The 21,010-nt window shown below is 43.4% G+C and overlaps 1 protein-coding gene across 1 annotated transcript in view; it reads right to left on the reverse strand.

Annotated features, from left to right (window-relative positions):
- Positions 1 to 523: 523 nt before the first annotated feature.
- Positions 524 to 21,010, reverse strand: part of LOC148835635 (putative ribonuclease ZC3H12C) — a 46,536-nt gene continuing 26,049 nt past the window's right edge. The window contains exons 4-7 of the mRNA XM_088912526.1: positions 17,057 to 17,196; positions 13,186 to 13,420; positions 8,956 to 9,062; positions 524 to 8,712 (exon numbers count right to left, since the gene is read on the reverse strand). Of these exons, the coding sequence (XP_088768652.1) occupies positions 7,307 to 8,712; positions 8,956 to 9,062; positions 13,186 to 13,420; positions 17,057 to 17,196 (1,888 nt within the window). The 3' untranslated portion in view covers positions 524 to 7,306. The remainder of the gene's footprint in view (positions 8,713 to 8,955; positions 9,063 to 13,185; positions 13,421 to 17,056; positions 17,197 to 21,010) is intronic.

The following is a 21,010-nucleotide window of genomic DNA, read 5'->3' on the forward strand; positions in this document are numbered from 1 at the left end:
GCAGTTCAGTCACCACCTTGAAGATGCAATAACATCTGAGTCGGGATCGTAGTCGCTTTCATGCAGCACGGCATCTGGTGCCCCAGTGACGACAGAAATGGGACCAGTCCTAAACAAGCACGTCCGAGCTTTTAACAAGGTTATGACCATTTATACCATAAGCAACAGATGCAAAGAAACAGATAGTGAGGTAGAAAACTCGTGGAAAATGCACATCATTGAAGATCTGACCTCTAATAAAATGAACATGAATGAATGTCTGCTAAATATCGCTTGGTACCCTGAGAATAAATTAGCATGCATATGAGACCTCTACAAAACTCCTTTCCGCGCTTATTAACCACACACCTGCTCGTACAAATTTAAAATATTTTCTTTGCTAATCTGATACAAATAAATAACTGCTACTTTATTTGAAATCAGGAGTCGTGATCTTTCTTAGAATTATTTGTTCAAACTGAAAAACACCCTTCTTAGAATTGGAAGGAATGCCCTGTTGTTATGAAAAAAAAATCCTATTCTCAAAGTGGTAAAATGATGAGTTTTATTTAAAAAAAAAACACAGAAGCCCAGTCATGTTAATTTTATTTTTAAAAGCAGTCTGTTCCATTTCACCAGTTATTGTTCACAATAAGCCCGACAAACAGCGAGAGGCTTTGTAAGTTACATCATCACAGCCTTATCAAAGCCCTCCGCTTTTCAGATCACCCAGTCCGTGGAAATTTCTCAACAGTCTCCTTATTCTGATAATTCCTTCACAGTTCTGCTGGCTGTATTGCTAAATCTCTCCCTTCTGAATTACAACACTTTCCAGGCGCCTCGCCGCAAATCGCACCCTTATAGTTCATCCAAGAAAGAAAGGTTCAACCCAAATGAAAGCGCCCAGCAGTGGCTCAGAAAGGGCCCCGTTTCTCCCCCAGCTGTGCTACTGCTTGACAGGGCAACACGCAATCCAGTCACCTTACAGCCGGAACCCACTCACAATAGTGCAGCTTCCTGTCCTTCTCGCACACGCCAAGGGAACACGCCAGGAGGACGAAAGCAGGGCCTTGGCTGCTGACCTGCCTGACCTTCCAGGCTCCCCGTCGAGCGAGTCCACTGTGCTTCGTGCCTGTACCCGGTCACATTCCCTATCCACACCCGAAGCAATCCAGTAAGCAAACGCCACTCTTTTACTTCTAAGGGCATGTGTGAGCTATAGGACATACGCAGGAAATCGCCCTCTACACTATACAGAAATATCTGATGACCCATATAGCTCTTGTGTTCATCCTAATTTGCTCCCTTACTAGTTTACAACCCTTACTCAGAAATCTAAGATTATAGCCCCAACCCTTTACATCTTCTAACGTCCTTTTCGGTGATTTAATACATCGAAACTTGTTGACATCAGGGGCTCCGCACACACAGGTTTGCTATGCTTCCGTACGGGCAGACTCTTTTTCTCTAGAACTTTTACTTTGAATCATTTTTCATAGCACTGGGGAGTCGAGGTGAATGGTTTCTACACAATAATATAAAAAAAAGTTATCATAAGACAGTTCTATAATATTTACTGTCAAAAACTGGATAAGTTGCATGTTTATCCCCACAATTTCAAATCAAGGAACAGCAAAGATCCAGGCTTTCAAAAAGCTGTTAAACCCAATATAACCTGAAAAAGTGGCACTGCCACAGAATAATGAGGAAGCACTTATTGCCATTTCACAATTAGAAAAAAGGGGTTTTAATGATGTACAGCAAATATGGCTTTGAAGCAGGTATGCAGAGAGTCAGGGCAGCATGAGCCACTACAAATCTCCTGACTATTTGGTCCCTAAAAGCTAGGTGGTATGAGGGCACAGAGGCCAATTGCTAATTGTAATTTCTGTGCTCTACCAGTTGCATTGGGGAGTTCAAAAACATTTATAACAGGATGCTACACCTGCAGTATTGACAATACACGATTGTTGTTTTTTTTAAGGTTAAAATATTAAAAAATATATATTTTAGCAAACCAATAACAGCAGTAGTTACAAAATTATTTTTTGACTGAACTGGTTGCGACCCCCCGTTTTCTGGTGATCAATCAGGCAGCAGACCTCAGCCATGGAATTTCCCAGTCCACTTCCCTTCTCCTGCCCACGGTGAAGCTGAAAGTGTTGCAAAAGAGTGACTCATTTCCTGAAATGCATGACACGATTTCCCCACAGGCAGAGGCCTTCGGAAAGGCCTGGGACTCCAGCTTCGAAAGCAGACCCATGTAAAAGAGACAACATCTCATCGTGAGCCACGTGACACTGCCTCTCCGCATTGTTGGGAACAGAAAAAATAAAAATATATCTCACTGAACGGCAGTTACAAAACGTCTCTAGTGCCAGTATACATTCTACATGCAAGACAGTTCATTAACCCTGATCTACCTAACTAGCCCTAAGAGATGAAGCTTGGGAGACACTTGGCACTTTGCAACAACAGGGCATAACCGTAAAGAAAAGATATTAACTTTACAAGCTAGAAAATTATATTTTAAGCAGAATGGCAATTGCAAAACATTCTGCCAAGTCTCAGGAGATAAATGACAACTTGAGCACTTTGTTGTTTTGAGCACTGCTGCTTTCACAACCCCTTAACAACCCTGATGTATCAGTATAGTTGAACAAACACAAAATGACAGCCGACACACCCCCGGACGCAAATTTCACATTGGATATTCACAAGCCTGGCGCAGTAAAAACACAAAATATGAACAAGCCAGGAGGCAAGACAAGTGGGCTCAGGAGCAGACTGGGGGTTTAAGTGGCAAGTCCCTGCCAGTCTTCCTGTATCATTATGTTAGAGAACAGATCCAGATCCCAGGTCCTTCCTGGGAGCCTAAAAATCCCAAGAATTAAACTACCTCCCAGCAAACCACCTGCAGAACAATGTCACAACTAAGACGCACACCGTGCACAACAGCTACACTGACAGGCAAGCACCACCATGAACATTACTATTAACGGTCAACAACGGCAAAACACGGTGCAGCTTCCTTTTACGAAGACAATACTTCTCAGAATGAATTAGCCCGGCTTCAATGCAACAGGAATATGCTGCAGTGTCATAATTGCATAGCGCAAAGTTAAGACAACAGGATTCTCCAGTGCTAATGGCAGCCATTCCTTTAGGTACAATTTAAAACACTCAATACAAAAACGTCTAATTAAACACTAGTGTGTACTGTAAGTCACCAAAGACGCAAACGATTTATAAACAGTATGCAAGACGAAGAAAGGACAACACTGCATAGATGTGCCGAGAGGTCTGCTGATCACTTCTGTCGCTGTGTTCTCATCATCTGTGCCTTCAGCATACATCTACATGTTGCTATACGGACCGAAACTAATATACAGAAGTGAGCTAAGCTACTTGAAAGTAAGAAATCCAGAAAGGTTTTCATATTTTTTTAAATATATACACAGAAAAGGTTAATTTTTTTTATTTTAAATAATCTGGACTGAACTAGAATGTTTTGTCCAGTGAATAACAGTAACCTACACATAATCTATTAATCCATTAAGCCTCTCGGAAACTGTATTTCCAAGCAAAGCCACTAACGCACAAGCCAAGACTTAACAACGCCTCCATCACAAACTGGATTTAAAAAAACTCTGATAACTTGATCTGCAACGCAATGTTTCAGTGGAGACCTGAAAAATGCCTTTGAGATCGCACCACTAATTCGGTAAAACTGAAGGAAGGGAAAGACAGACAAGCTGAGTAAACCTGGGAGCCCATTTGATGGAGCTATAGCAGAAAAAAATATTCTACACCATTAAAGCATTTTATTGGGACATCCCGCCAAAGCCATATTTCTTGGTTTTTGATTTTTTTCATATTGTGGTAAAAAAATACAAAAAAAACACACAAAGGAGGTTACTATGCTAAAGATTTTGTAGAGTGTTAATATTAACCTTATTGTTTACATGCGATTAGAGAGAGTTGGAGAACACCCAGCTCATAAAAAAACCACAGTGTTCCAGACCTTCGATTTTGAAGTAATACCTGAAAGGCTAAGGCCTAATGTTTTAACAACTAACTAAGGCTCGCGCTGTTGAGAACAGATATTAACACAGTGATCAGATCAACGGTTTTTGTTTTTCAGAAACACAATTGCTGAAGATCAAGAAAAGAGTAAGGTAGTCAGAAAAACTGCAATTATGTACATCATATACAACCTACAATTTAAAAATGCTACTTCTAAGCACCATGTGAATTATATTACGCTAACATACGGTGCATGCAAAAGAAGCTTATTTACTTGAAATGAGTATGTAAATGGACGACTTACTTCAATGCAAATACTGTACATAGTAATGAAGAATGAAAACAACGAACAGCCCGAGTGAATGCTGTTTTAAAGTCAAGCTGCTAGTAAAACTCCAACATTCCTTAACAATAATAAACACTGAGATAAAAATAAATGAACTACAGTTTTCTGAACATGGTTCAGATTATCGAATTTGTCAATAAGCACAATGCCATGTAGAAGCATTTACTATATACCCAAAGCCTGCCTGTGCTGACACACAGTGCCACACAAGCAGAGAGAAGGTTCTCTTCATTAAAAGGTGCTTGGACATTATTTCAGGCAGCATTTTACCTTTTCTCTTGGAATGAGAGTTTGTACTTCTTGAGCCAACCCCCTGAAAGGCTTCACCCAAGAACACACTGACAGAGCCAAGAATAACGAGATACCAATGCAAAAAGGCTAGTTAAAAAAAAACTGCCAAGAATTTCAAAAGTGTATCTTGACTGATATGTTTATTTGTCAGAACTCTGTGGTGCTGGGGTCTTCTTTAATGCATGACCAAAATGTACGAAAATCTAAAATTCAACGACACAGCATTCCACTGCAGTCAATTTGGACAATAGTTAATTTTATAAAAACAAATCTGTTCTACTACAAGGTTTCATATCTGGTTTAGACACAGCCCAAGCACTTCACAGCAAACAGAACCATATAACCTTTCATTGATTTCATTGAAAAAGTTGATTTTTGATTTGACACTGACATTTCGATCAGTCACTGAGCCCATTAAAGGAGACCCCATCTAAAAATGTATTTGATTCTTTCTTTTGACCCACTATTAAGTTGAAGTACCCACATTTTTCAATAACATTCTCATCTCCCCAAAATTTTGGAACAAATGCATTTTATGCACTTTTGAAAAAAGCTTTGCTAAAAATAACTGATAAAATGTTGCCCAAAATATCTTTTAATAACAGGTTAAAGGTGTCTCTAACTACTGTACATATATTTATATATACTGTATATATCTTTTATATATAAAAACTCTCATTCATTTAAAAGATACAATTTGTATCAACACAGAAAGGTGTTTTCTGGCTATCAAGGGTTCTGCTAACAGCTGATATGGATTTAAAGAGCAGTTTATTTTCAAGGGATGCTCGGCACCTTTTTTCTTGTCCTGACAAGCATAATGCTGGAAAAACAGAAGTGCTTCTAGACCACAACTGTACAGGGACAGTACAGTGCAGGAATTCAATGTTGAATGACTGAACTCTCAAGTTAGCAAATTCCTTATTTAATAAATATTAATGAAAATGTAATTTGCTTTGCAGAAATATTGAATGCCACTGAAACTGCATTTCTTACTTTTCGATTGATGCAATTTAGTGATTTGTTCCATGGTCTATAGTGTAAAGTTCTTCGTATTACCCAAGTTTGATAAAGTATCATGTAGAGCAGATGGACTGTCATTTATTTAAAAATGCTCCAATGTTTCTAATTAAATTGGGTCCCTAGAATTTGTAAATAGGGGTTAAACCATTGCTTATACAGTAAATCCAGATCTCTTTAAGAGAGAAAGGTCCCTTGAACTAGTAGAGAAATATCCCACTCAGCAAATAAGGTTTAGGTAAGGTTTAAGGTTGATTAAAATCTGTTTCCCAGGATTGAACCAAAACAATGTGTTGTAATGAACCTATGTGCATATAAAAGTGGCAGTTGTGAAAACAGCTAGCAGAAACCCATGAGTGAATAAGCCAAAAACATCCCTTACTAAAACTAAGGTACACAGACAGCATGTCTGTTTCTACAACTAAATCTGTGGCAATATTCTGAACATCTAATAACAAAATAGCTCTGCTACCAATTTCAATAAAATACATCTTCTAACAAAAACAAAATGAACACAAAGAAAAAACAATAATTTATGCTTTAAGATAAATAAAATGGCATGAATTGTACACTACAGTGCATTACCAACACTATTTTGCATATTCTCAAGAACTGACATTTTGCAATTTCAATGGTGTCTGGTTCAGGAAAAATGATTAAAAAAATTAAATTGCACAACATTGGTAAACCACAAAATGTGAGCTGAGAATAAGCAGAGAATCACAAAAAGGAAACTTTAGCCTGTGGGTAAGCAGATAAATTAAAAAGAAATCTGTTTAGCAAGGGTTAGGTAGCATTAGAAATGATTTGGAATAAGTTGCTATAATTACACTAACTTTCCAATTAACAAATAAATACATGTAAATTGTATTTGATTAAATATATTGAATATAAGGTACCAAATGCAAGTTTTATGATACGACTTTGTTTACAAATACATTGTCTCCAAATACAAAGATGGTATCTGCTTTAAGCAGTTTCACCTACGTTTCAATAACAGGGAAGTATCTTCTCATACCCAGAAAGTATAAAGCAGAGTTTCCTTTGAATTGATTGCCTAAAGTTAACTTTTTATATTTGATATGCAGCAAAAAGTGCCTTAAGAACCAACACCTCCTTAATTGTAAAAGTTTGTTTCTGCAAACTATTCTGTGGAAAATCGAGAACAGCAAAATAAATAAAACCAAGGCAACAACAAAAACAAAACACATGACGCTCTTACTCTACGACGCACTCCCCCAGCATGCCAGAAGGGTTCTCGGGGCGAGACAGGTGAAATTAGTATAATATAGTCAATTGCTGGGTTTGACTGAGCCTACGTGCAGTCCCGTCCAAATTAAAAGGTGTAGCAAAACATTCAGCTGACCCCTTCAGACTCCGCGAAGTGGATCTCGGCATCTAACGCACCCCCGAAACGTGAAACACTTCAGCGACATTAGCAGCTTCTTTCGACTCAGTCTGGGTCTTCAAAGACGCGTGCGCCTCCGGCAGACCCCCGGGTGAACCCCCAGCAGCGCGATCACATTATACGAATCTCACGGACTCTCTTGCGACTCTCGATTCAGGCTTCCCCGCAAGGGCCTTCAGGCTTCCCCGCAAGGGCCCTTTGAGATGGCGCTGCCGCGGCGGGAACCGCGGCCGCCGTCAGTACCCCGGCTGGGACTTCTCGGCCAGGATCGCCGCCGCCAGCTGCTGCGCGTCCGTCATGTGGGGGTTCCTGCCCATCACCAGCCGGACCAGGTCGGCCGGGAAGATGTTGCAGAGGTTGACGTAGACCTTGTCCCGCACGTCCTGGAGCCTGGCGTGGCCCGGCGGCTCCTGCTGCGGGTAGCCCCTGCCCCAGGGCATCCTCCAGGCCTGCTCCCTGTTCTCCGGCGCGCTCTGGAAGGCAAACTGCTCGTAGCAGGGCGGGGCGGGCTTGCTGGGCAGGGAGTAGCCCTGGTGGTAGCCGTACGCGTCCCAGCTCAGGCTGTCCCAGCTCCCGAAGCGCTCCTGCCCTGCCCGGGGCTTCCTCTGCCGCAGCGGGGAGCCGCTGTAGAGCCGCGAGTCCGACACGCTGTCGAGCCGCGTGGACCCCAGCGCCCGGCCCGGCGGGGCGCTCGGGGGGGCCGGGTAGTCGGTGGGGCAGCTGGAGCGGGCCCCGACCGCGGGGTGCTGAAGGTGCGGGGGGAGGTAGGGCATCGCGGCCTTCGGGTGCGGCTTGGGCTCCTCGTGCCCGAAGCTCTGGACGCGGCTCAGGGCGTCGTGGTAGTGGTGGACGAAGGCCTGCGAGTGCAGGCGGCCGTGGGAGTGGGAGTGGGAGTGGGAGTGGGACTGGGGGGGCAGGGGGGCCGCCGGGGGGTGATGGTGGCACTTGAGGCCGTCGTCTAGCAGGGGGTCGGGGGAGCTCATGTAGGCCCGCTCGCTGTAGCCCGCGTAGGAGTCGGAGCTGCTGCTGCAGCTCATGCTGCCCTCGCTGCTACAGTCCGAGGCCACTGAGCTGATCCGGAAGTCCGCGTCCACGGAGAAGCGCCTGTCCGGGCTCCGGGGCCCCAGCAGGCTCAGGCCGGAATAGGCGTTCATCATGGAGTAGTAGCTCACCTCCGAGGAATCGCATTTGGGATACTGCTCCGCATACGGCAGCGGAACCCCGTGGCTCTTCGGCACGCCCGGGGGCCCTCTTTGATCCTGAGGGTAGCAGTGCAGGGGCCCAGGGCCGCTGGCCGCCAGGAGCTTCTGCGCCTGGGGGGGGGTGCTTTTGCAGGCTGCCGGAGGAAGGGAGCGAGTCTCGGCTTTGGCTTGGGTGCACAACCTCTCCTCCGGCTCACCGCTCGCCGGGGTGCGGATGCTGGGGTCCGACTGCCTCTTGGGGGCGACGCGCTTCACGTCCGGGGTGCCCTCTGCTTTGGAGCTCGAAGGCATACTATGGCTCTTAAAAAGCGCTGCTTCGTTAATGCTTTTGGCAGTGTTTTTGGCGCTGGCTCGGAGCTCGTCGGCCACAGAGCGCTGGGGCAGGTTTCCTCTTTCTGGGTGATAGAATTTACATTTATGACCATAAGTGCACTTCTTTCCTGCAGGAAGAGTGAAAATGCCATTAAGTATGTATTAGATACAGTTTCATCTCACACAACACTTCTGTGGAAAGGTTGACGATTTCCAGCCATCCCTACAAACTATGCGGATATGGAGTAGCCTGCAAGATGTGCAAGATGTCTTGATCCTGTTACACACGCTGTCCTCACCCCCATCACAAGCTGAAACAAAGAAAACTAGCGGATCGTGTAAAAGCAGGAGACGCAGACGTTCAAGCTTACCATAGGGACAGGGCTGCTTCTTGTGCTCAGGAATCTGAGGGCGCTTCCTCAGGAAGTTCTCCAAACTGGGACCGTGGCGCCCAAGAGGGTCATCAGGAGGCATGAACCTTGAAATCGAAGAAGAAGGAAAATCAGGATTCAGCGAAGCAAAAGACCATCGCAAGGAAGTATATTCCAGCGGGAGCAACTCCTTGTCACCCCTCACTTTGTTTTTGCCCGCGCAGGAGGAAGAAAAAGCCAATCTCCCCATGGCCCGGAAACAAACCCTTCCGTATAAGTGCAAGAGTCACCCTGACAGACTTGTCCACATCCATCTGCGTCCAGCCTGAAGTGAAGTATCAGAAGGAATTTTCCCAGTTTACTCTGTAGTCCAAAAAGCAAATTGATGCTTATCAACTCTAGGCTTACTGGTTAACGTGTCATTAATGAGCTTCAACGCTGACTTTGAAACACTGAAATATTAGTTTACAGCAGTATCACTGCTGACAGAATGACTGTTATCAGATAAAACATGAGTAAACTAGAGGCAATACTTTTTCATAAAATGTGGAATAGATCCAAAACAGGCATGTCTCTCTCCAAGGCAGAGGTGGACCCTACAGACTCCAGGCTGGGTCCGGCCCACTGCCCAATTTCATCCCACCAAAAAGGCAAAATTGTGCATTTCCCATCAGATCAGGTAAATAAACCAATACCTACTGTGCAGTACACCACTGTGACTGCAGGGAGTAATTCCAAGACCTAACATCTAATCTAAATTGAACATTTTTGCCATTCAATGTTAAAATGATAATTGGCAGTCACCAGTCAGATTTCTGTGCTTTCAATACATAAATCCAGCAAAACGTCCCAAAGCACAGCTGTGTCGGTCAGAAGTAGAATTCAGTTCATGGCAGAGAACAGACTTGCTTTTTACTCCTTGCGTGTTTTAAGTATAGCTTTGCTCAGGGTAGCCTGAACATATCAACTTGTTCGTAACCGTGACCGACTGGTATATACAAATACTATATACAAACACACTGGGAGGTTTCACACTTGAAATGTGGTGTTTAATCGCGTGGGTGTGCTTCCGACATGCTCGACCTGCTGTGTATAGCACTGCCCATAACGTCTTCCTCTGGTCCCCTTCACCTGCGCCACAAAATGCTTCAGCCTTTTTTTTTTTTAAAGAATCCTGCAGCAAGCGCAGCAGGGAACCGAGATGTGGAAAAAAAAACACACCCACAGGCAACATTCCCCCCCGAGCAGGGAGCAGGGAGGTACGAGACGATGAGAGCATGGATCATGATGACCGAGTAGCGATAACGCACACAGCCACGATGGGCCTCTCGCAGCCGGTCTCATGTGGTCCATTTAGCATTTTTCATCTGACGACCGTGTGTGTTTTATCATCAGTTTTTTGGGGGGGGATTTAATTTGTTGTGCACAGTTCAATTTCCTATGGGCGCCGATTTCATCACCGGGGCGCGCACAGCTTAGAGGGAACATTGCCCACAGGGCTCTCTGTTGGAGCGTGGGTGTTCGCAAACCCGCGGTGCTACATTTAGAGAGGAGGGAAATAAATGTTAAAAAAAAAATAGACAACGGACAACACCAGCACCCACAAGGAGACAAATCAAATACACAGATAGCGCGAACTCGTCGTTTTCCACAGCCTCTCATGAATTAAGGAGCACTACCTTACGGCAGCGTCGTGATTCCTCGCTTCGCTGAGAGATATGGGGCACTTAGCGTCATTCAGCGAACAGTTTGCGTGCCCCAGACCATCTTGCGAGGTATGTGGTTATATAGTTCATAGTACGTCGATACGTACGTGGTCGTTGATCGGATTATCGTAAGTAAAAGCTTCAGACGCTGGGACCCTGGGGGAGTTGTTGCGCGAGGTTAGCAGAGGTTGGCGAATATCGGAGGTGAACCCAACCACCGATGGCAAGGGAGTTCGGCGGTCGGAAACACGAAAAATGGCCTAAATGCGTTTCTTACATTTCTAAGAAAGGAAAATGAAACATTGAACGCAGCGTCCTGAAACACCCAATGAAGTCAAGACATACTGTAGTTCACGCTTGTTTAAACACAAAACACATTTTTGAGTGGCGCAAATGGACGCAAAAGTCACTGCAAGTCGTTTAATTCTTTGGGGGGACGCTGGGTCAGTTCTGATGTACAGTATATTAAAAATATACTGCTACCAATGAAATGGAAAGGCTTGGCTAGAAATCAAGTTATAGAATCGGTACTCAATTGTTTAGTAATGTGAAACGTATTCTGAAAGTATTCAGCCATGAGATGAGAATGACAGTGAAAGCTGTGGTCCTTTAAATACAAGAAGAGAGATGGGACCGCAGATCTTAACTGCATCCAGAGCAAATGGAACAAAACTGCCATTTTAAATTTTGGAACACACCATTGTACTGCCATGAGGTATCGCCATGCATTCATATCCAAACATATCTTCCCCCATAATGCTTTTAACACAGAAATAAGAAGGTTGTCCCCTGTACCCGAGTAATGCTACAGGGCAATTTTTCAAAACCGCATCCCTGAGTTAAATCAAAACACCAGACACTGAATTTTTTAAAGGTGCTGTAGGCCTAGAAACACAAATTGATCAAAAAGGCTAATCTAGCATTAACTGGTTAACCTTAAAGTGCGACTTGCCCTATGCAGCATAACTGTGTATTCATAAACCTGATGCAAAGCAGCCGTTTTTGTCAAAATTCTTATTCTCATTTTGCATGATTATAAAACAAAATCGTTTAAACCCAAAACTTGATCACAGCTTCAAAAGAAAACAACCTTACAGCTAACATTAATGTTTTTAATCACTGGAATTATTTTTTAAATCAAAGATTTGCCGATCATTTCACTCCTCATATCCGATACTGATCTGGGGAAAAAGAACATACTTGGAATCAGATGAAGGGTAGTTAATAATTTCCAAGAAAGCCTAATAAAGCTGTAGGCTGCATTGAACAGCCCAAAATAACACCAGAAATGTAGGATGTCCGATCCCAATGCCATAAGAAATCACTAAAAAACTGTAACGCCTGCTACTGACATCACAATTCATCACTTTCATTTCAAAGGATTTGGACTGATGTGTTTGAAATCATAAACCATCTTACTTGATACTAAATTTCACACTTAGAAGCAGTCAAGACATTTAACAACTGCAGATGTCTAATGCTGAGAATTCACAGAGAAAATGGTATTTAAAATAATGATTATATAATTGCCCACAAAACACAATGTCGGCTGTTGGCCTCTTACGGTGCTTGGCAGACATAGGGCTACATGTAATTAAATTCAGTCGTTTTAAATTTAAATTTTAACTGAACATGTTCAACAAAAATGAGCTCCTAAAATGGAATATTACCATATGTAAACTTTCAGAAATTAATGATTTTCAATATTTTACTTCTACTTTGCTCCTTCTTTTGATTTTATCTTAAGCAGAAAGTTCATTGCTTAACATGTTAAGTTCAGGCAGTTACTGTTTGTTGCCACTAAAGGATCTGTGGAGCTCATAATTTCAGGGATATTACAGAACCTATGCTACATTACTTATGTTGTAATGCAAACCCTGATCAGAAAAACCCTAACAGCCAGCTGAATTTGGAAACGCATCTGAAATGCAAACAGCTGATGCCACAGTCTTCAACAACACAAAACAGTAACATGACTATGCAAAAAGAACAGAGATGAATAGTGTCACAACTGAGGTAGTAGAGAACTTTGCTACTATGAATATACTTTCAGAAAAGAAAGGATAACACAAAATTAAGTGAGTGCTCCAAAAAGCACATACCAAATGCTGCTAACTTTCCATGTGCAAACCAAATGAATCAGGATTATTTGTCTGACTGGTTTGTATGATCAGTCTACGAAATCTAAACTTTACTGACAAATTCTTTCTTAATTGTAGTGGATATGCAGAAAAAATGTTTCTGCAAGGGAAGCCTTCTTCAGGGTTGTTCTCCACAGAAGGCTCCGCAGTCAATACATTGTATTCTTTTTCTACTTTTCTACATGGAATTAGCTTCTCCTTGTTCCTTGGCAGCCCACACGCTGACAAAGCCCCTCTCAAATTTCAGGATCACTGCATACTCCAGTTCCTTGCTACCATCAGACGACAACCTGCTGTTTTCCAAAAATGTCTCCTCAGCCTGCATGCGTCCCCCTCACTCCTACTAAAATTAAAAAATAAACACATCCAATCCATGACCTTACTTGTCGTTCACGAACGAGTACATGAGCAGCCGCTCGTCGATGAACTTCTTCCACTCCGGCTTCTCGTTGGCCAGGTCCCTGTAGTTGTCGTTGGACACGATGATGCCGTCGGACTCGTAGGCCAGCTTGACAATGAAGCGATCATCGTAGCAGACCACCCTGCGCCCCTGCACGCGCCGCGAGGGGGTGAACACCAGGATCTTCTCCTTCTCCAGCCTCCGCAGGATCTCCTGGTCTGTTCGGGAAGAAGGAGAGCACCGCAGCATCACTGCACTGACGGAGCTTCCCTCCGAGATCAGGCTGGGGTGGCACACCGCACTGGGGAACACCTCAGTTCCCAGCAGCGCGGACTTTCAAACTGAGCACACCTCACATTAGAGACAACCAAAAACAGAAGGCAGCTTTTGTCTGAATTCGTATCACACACACACACCTGCCAAAACACAGAAGAATGGATTTTCTTTTTAAAAAAAATATAAATCTCCCAAATACACACAGGAATCACTTGACTTTTGCAGCACACTTTTCAAATCTTTTATCTTCTGGTATTTCTTAAAGGGAATTTAGAATCTGTAACCATTCTCTAGTCTAAATTAAATCTCCTGATCAAATTCAATTAACCCCAATGGACTTTTGTGTGGAAAAGAGACCACACAAATGCCTCATTTGGGGATCACCAGGGAATACTGTACTTAACAGCTGTCAGCTCGTGGCACAGCCTGGACACAAGCTGTCAGTCTCTAGGGTATGAGTTGCCTTCTGCACGTCTGCTCTAAGCATGGAGACTTTCCACAGTGTTTAAGTCAGAGAAGTTCCCCCCATTAATTACTTGTCTCGAGGGGAATAAAATCCCTTTATAAATAGCCTTGCACATATTGGCAATAAACAGAAGTCATGGTGTGACAAATCACTCTGTGTGGGTGAAGCTGACACAGTGTCCTACTGAGCAAGGAAACTGCCATATTTCCACTACTGCTCAGCTGACAGTTGGCTCCACAGCTGCAACAATGTAAGGAAGGTCTGTGTGAATTAGATGCATGGAAAATCGCAGCTTATTTATCATATTACACAGGTTCTCAGATGAATCGTCATTTCTGCAAAACCTCTGCCTTTTCACATGAATGATCTAGTTTTAAAAAGAAATTGTTTGGAGATTGCTTATCCCCTGACCTACACATACCCAGTGAAGATTCAGTACATGATGCAAGGATCATTTTAATACAGGTACTGTAAGGTATTCACTTGCATATCTAGACACCTATCTTGCAAAGAGGGGGAAACAGGTGAAAGCAACCACCACCTTTAGCTGATCCTCAACACTAACAGAAGCACCTAGGCAGTAAGGTATACTTACCCAATTTTACACACCACTACAAAGAGCAAGTGAAAACCACAAGGCTGACATTAAGTCCAAAGACGCAACAACTGAAGTCCAGAATACATTCAATTTGGTCCGTTTTTGGACTTTTGAGCAAAGGTTGCCTGGCGATTTCTATTGTGCTGACATACCAGCCTTAATCTTTTTATCAGTATGGGATTTCTTCAGAGTGTAATGCCATCTCATTCAATTCAAACTTCAAAACTTTTATAAAGTAAAAAAAAAAATAACAAAAGACTGCATTACTGATTTGTCAGGAGATTGTCTGAGGCAATTTAGGAAAGCCCGATAAGTAAGTTCATAGGAACACTCAGTGGATCTTGTGCAATTGTTAGACTTGTTTTACTGGAAGTTGCACAGAAAGTATTAACCCCTTCCAATGATATCCTGTTTTGCTGAATTAAAAATGATCTCATTTTTAAAGATAATTTTTTTCATCAATTGCTCCAATAAGACACTTTTATGGTTTTAACATAATTATCATTAAACACTAAAAAAAATCTAAATGTTAAATTGTATATGCATTAATGCATAGAAGTACTCACTTTCGCGAAAGCAACTTACTGCAATTCCTTCATGCTCACAAAATTACTTAGAGCACAATTAATTGAACGGCCTGTGTGCAAATACAGCGGTTCCTGTCATTTCAGAGCAAATACACCTTCTTTGTAGGGTCCCTGAGTCAGGCAGTACAAGTCCAAAAACTTTCAACCGCGGTGACCAAGGAGATGTAGAGAACATTGATCCTGAGCTATTTTGAAAGACACAGCGCAGGAGTTGGGTAATGAAGAACGCTTCAAAGCCCCTGAACATCGCCTTGTGCACGGTGAAGTCGCTCGTTAAGAAGTGGAAGACACTCGGACGGGGCCCACAGCAGGCTGTCTCGCCAAGCTGAGCAGCAGTACCGTCTCCGCGAGGCCAACGGCAGCTTACAGAACCGAGGCCCGGATGGGAGAAAAAGCTCATTGGTCAACAACATCCCAGTCACTTATACCCCGCATGGGGTTTCCAATAAAGCAACGAAGAGATACTGCAAACATGGCAGAAGGCTCAGCGGGCAGACGACCCAAAACCGTAACCTTTTGATTTTTAACGCAAAGCTTTGCATCCAACGCAAATGCAACCTAGTGCCTCACTCAGTCAGCACCAACCCTCGCGCCCAGCAGGACAGGGGGCAGCAGGAACGTCGCAGCAGAGACTGGGGAGCATGTCAGGACTGAGGGGGAAATGGACAGGGCACATTACAAACCCTTAGCCATGAAACTGCGGTGAAAATTCACCGGCGGGCAGGGCGATGATCTAAAGCTACGCCGGCGCGACAGTGACCCTCCATCAGTGACCAACTCAAAGGCCTGATTGAAACCCAACAGGGAACCTGAGGCCAGACCTGCCCACAATCGCCAATCAGGGCTGGACAGAACCTGAACAGGTCTGCAAGCACCTCCCCTCCCCAGTGTGCACAGCGAATAGAGACATATCCCCGTCACAGCTATGGCTGTTGCCACAGGTGCTCCCGGCAGGTATCGACTGGGGGAGGCGTGAACACACGTAGCAGGAATCGGCATTCTCCTCTCGTTTGTGTTACTTCTCGACTCTACTTCACCGCGTATGTCGAGAACTTCTTTAACCCACAACAGTATTCAGTGTGAGCATTCAATTGCCGATCAGAAATAGTCACTTTAAAAATGTGTTAATTTGCACTTAAAATAGAATATCATTGGTAAGGGGTGGACACCTATGCAAGACATCGTATTACAGTCCTAAATAATATAATACTAAATAATTAATACTAACCAGAACACTTTTATAAAACCTTATAGTAGCTCTATCTACACCTCCAAATGGAATTAAGATTGCAACTGTAAAATAAACACAGATTTGAAAAAATAATCTACTGTAAGCCTCTGAGATGCTATTAAGCAGTCAGATTTCTTAGTAAAAATGGTGTTGAGTAGACTACAAACACTGTATAGCCAAGGAAAATTGCAGATTCTATGCAGATGAGGTTGGATGTAACAGACTATTTGGTATTTTAGGTGGTGTGGCCGTAAGCCACATTTGGTATTTTGTTCTCTTTGCACAATAACAATCCGTCATAGAATTAAAAAGTCTAAAAACTTCTTGGCAACTTTCTGATGGTGTGAACAAGGTGCAAATATCCACACAATGAAATAACTGCATGTGGAAAAGCATGTAACAGTTTCATAGTTTACATTTTGATATACATTATAAATAACAGAACTTTCTTCCTCTTGACTGGACTGTACTCAAAACTCGACAATTCCACATTTCAAAGAGTTTCTTTAATGACATCTCAGCAAACATACTGCAAAATCTCATGCATTTTCACAGCACAACTGTATCACTGCAGGGGCTTCACTGTTAATTAGAATGTGCCCCCTGAAAAGCCCACAGTAACTGCTTCTGCTATAATTAGTTTGCTTGCTATTACCTGAATATCGTATGGCCCACGGGTAGTTAAAGAAGCATTACCTGTAATGAGAGCATCTGGCCTGGACTGCTCTTTCCTCCAGGCAGGAACAAACACAGTGATGTCTTTATGGCCTCGGTCCAGAAACCAGTCCACTGCCAACTTAATTCCATGGCAAGAAAACACCTCCTTGTTTCCATGGCTGAAAAGTCAGTAATATACACAGCTTAGAAAACAACTGATCACATGCAACAAGAAAACAACTGCTCACATGTTGGAACAACTCATCTTGAGAACATTCACTGAATCTTTAATTTTGAAACTGAGAAACCTAAGGAGAAAAGACTTGTTGTACAGTTAAAGTAAGCATTTTGGTTAAACCTCTCTGAATCCTCCGTTTTAAAAAAAATTCAACTCATATTCACCAGTTTAATAAACCAACTTTTATTAAACTTTTAAACTTTTATTATCATAGTGTGGGGAGGATATGCAACTATAGGTTACCATTCTGCTTTAATTTTTTATTGCAGTGTAATCTGCAGCGAGCACATAAACTCTATTTGTAACATGAATATACACCCTCGTAGATCACCTCAATGCCAGACATGGCCCTGGATAAGACTGCATTTAAAGGGGATCTACAGTCCCGAATTTATCAGACCAGTTATTTAATCTCAGTAACGAAATAAATTCATCGACGTTATAGAAATAAAAGACAAATTTTGGATTAAGCACAAAAGTGTGAAAGTACTGTAAGTCACCACGTTGTTGCAAACCCCTGGTCACACAGGCAAGAGCAAGAGTTCCCACAAAGGGCAATGTAAGCAGCCCTTCCTGCTCACTAGTCACTGTAATGATGACGTACGAGTGGTGGAATGCGACGTACGAGCAAATAAGTACAGTTCTGAATTAGACATTTCACCACAGAAATGTTCCATGCCGCTTGCATGCAGAATTACTATTTACTTATTTGTCGAAATAGTGAAATAGTGCAAATCTTATTTGCACTATTTCTTGGATTTAAAGAGATGTATTCACGAGCCTCCTTCTTTATGACGCGACAGGGATGATTCACCTCACCGGGCGTTATGTTGCCTCATTCTGTATCGCAAAACACAGTGCTGGGCGCACCTGCAAATTTCTTCTATGCCGTGGTGTAAACTGGAGGTTTTACAAGTTGTGTACATTTGGCCTTTATCGTGGTTTGAAATGCGCTCTTCATTGCCGATTCATTCCAACCCCAAAAGGTAAAAATTGTGCTGCAGCTCCCCTTTAAGCTAAGGAAGTACAGGTAGTCTTCAATTAAAACACTCTTGATTTGCACGTTTTGGGATTGAAGGCCCCTATAAAACATATAAACCGTTTCTTAATTTAGGACAAATCAGCTCTCACTTTAAAAGGCTTGATGAGGTGTTTGAGGCTGCACACTCTGCAGCACCCAGTTTCGCACCAGGACAAACAACGCCACTTGGGTGGCAGCCGGGCGATTTTGGGCACAGAGCTCGCCGTTTCGGCCACCGACCTCCTCCTGTCGTTTCACACTTGCTAAAAACATCTAAGAACACCCCCTATCTTGATCTGTAAATTATGTTTAGATTGTATGAAACCCAAAAATACATACTCAGAACTTAACATAAACCCGTTGAGTACAGGTGTTTCTCTGATGTATTTCAACTTTCCATTATCATACGTTACAACATATGGAACTTGCCAACACCTCTTTTCTACACAACCTGTTATGTTTAAATGCGCTATATGGAAGAATGGTATCAGCACGATATCTAAAGCACACATCAACAACAAATATGACGTTAACTAATCAAAATTCTTACTAAACAAAAATGACGTTGATAAATCCTGCACAAATAAAAAGACAAAACCCCTAACTGTAAAAGTAAGCAAGAGTGTCAAGCTGTCTGGCGAGATTTATGCTGTGCATTCCCAGCGCACATAATCAAAATCATATATTTCATAAACCTGAACAGGTTCACTAGTTACACTAGCAATTTCTGCAACTGAATGCAACAAAGTACAGCTTAAGGGTCTCTCTGCCCCCAGCCAACCTCTGAACAGCGAGCAGAACATGCTTTTGGCTGCGTTTAGCTCAGCAAACTAAGGGAGGTCACTGCTTGAAGACCGACAGCGGCTACAGAATCATCACTGAGAATCATCACCTTCCGCCACGAGCTGCGCATTCCCGAAGATCTCCGATCTCCAGCACGGGACCCTCGCAAACCGCGCGGGTACGGGTGGTGGACAGAACTGGAAACACCTGGGTAAAAAGGTACACTAAGTGTGCGCGAGTGCAGAGGTGTGGCTCCTTCACTAAACAATATCCCAGCGTGCATGGGATCATGCAATAAAATACGAGACAGGCCCAGGTGCCAATGATCAGGGCAACACGGCTGCAAGACGAGACCTAAGCGCCTCTGAAACACGGGAGACTGTTGGGGCTCATTTGGTAGGAGCTTCTGCGTCCGGGACCGTTCAGCCCCCTGATGTTTCGACAGCAGCGGGGTCTTAGACGACATCAGCATGGAGGCTGGAAGGAAGGACACCATCAGTACTGGGGAACAGTGGGTGGAAGCACGCACTCCTGGATTGTGATATCCGTGCATTCATTGGAATGCAAAGGCAAAATCAGGAGAGCAACTGCAAATTAAAACCTGAGGCACGAGCATGCAGGATTACCTACAATTTTCGTTCCTCATACCAGGAATGGTGTAAAGTGGTGTTAAGAGTACAGGCACTACTCAGTGCAGTGCAGTGCAGGTCTACTCAGCACTGAAGAAATGTAAAAGGGCCAGATGAATCATTCTTCACCGCGTTCTCAAGAGACAACTGCATGTGTGGCACCAACCTAACGTGCTCTACAGGTACGACCGCCTGGTTGGTTCCAACAGTGATGGGGTCGGGTGGCTCCACACTGTTTCCGCCATGATTTGTGCACACACTCCCTTAGAAGGCAAGAGGAGGAGGAGAGAAACTAATGTTCCCGAGCGCATCTCAGCCGGGACTACCATCCAGCCTGCCCAGGTCCCCATCCCATATAAAGTTCCCTTGCTTTTTAGAGCAAAGAGCAAGGTCAAACAGAAAAGAGACCAGACCACTTGCTGGGACTCGAGGGAATCGGATCAGCCACTGGGTGACAAAATAAAGCCGTGCTCCTGTAAGCAAGAAAGAAAGTGGTGTGTTAGATGCATAAAGCAGGAAAACCCAGAGGAGTAAACCTTCTTCAGGACCTGAACCCAAGGTCAGTGTAATCAATAACGTCACCCAAAACAAGGAACATTGCTGGTAGACTAAGGGGGCTAAGAAAGGGCTGGGAGGCATGGGGAAATTATAATGCATGTACCTTTTCTGATTAGTTAGTGAAACAAAAGCTCTTAAATGGTTTAGCCCCACTGACAACAGAACACGCCCTCCAATTTTATACTCATCGCCAATATATAAGTCTTGACAGCTGCTCACACTGGCACAGCCTTGCTAAAACCTTGCAACTCCATCCCCTGTGTCTACACAGCGGTGAAATTGGTTATCAGGAGCATCAGAACAGAGCAGACCACACAGCCAAATCTAATCACTGGGCTGCAGGCAGTCCGACTGCCAGATTCTGACAGGGGGATATCTCAATCTCAATCATGTAAATGTATGGGATAGCTCCGAGCACAAAATCACATCCCGTCATTTAATCTATCGTGGATTTTTCCCTATAATTCCATCCACACTACCAGAAAGTTGACTGTCTGTAAAGCCCATTCACTGCTCTACAAGACGTACTGGTTTGCAAAAAAAAAAATGGTTTGCCTCCACATGGGAAATATGTTGTGCATCACCGTACTACTGAACCAAGCCAACAGGAAAGGCCTGGAAATGTCTCTCCTCAGTGGTGTCCTTTGGAATACCATGAGGATGATGGTGAGCCCGCCGAGTTCCCCTCACTCTTGAATAAGGACTTAATTTGTTTTACCTAAGATTTCCTAATAGTTTACCTTGTCTTCCAAAGTAAACACAAA

This window comes from Atractosteus spatula, chromosome 4 (assembly GCF_055471065.1).
Source record: "Atractosteus spatula isolate fAtrSpa1 chromosome 4, fAtrSpa1.hap1, whole genome shotgun sequence".
NCBI classification, from domain to species: domain Eukaryota; kingdom Metazoa; phylum Chordata; class Actinopteri; order Semionotiformes; family Lepisosteidae; genus Atractosteus; species Atractosteus spatula.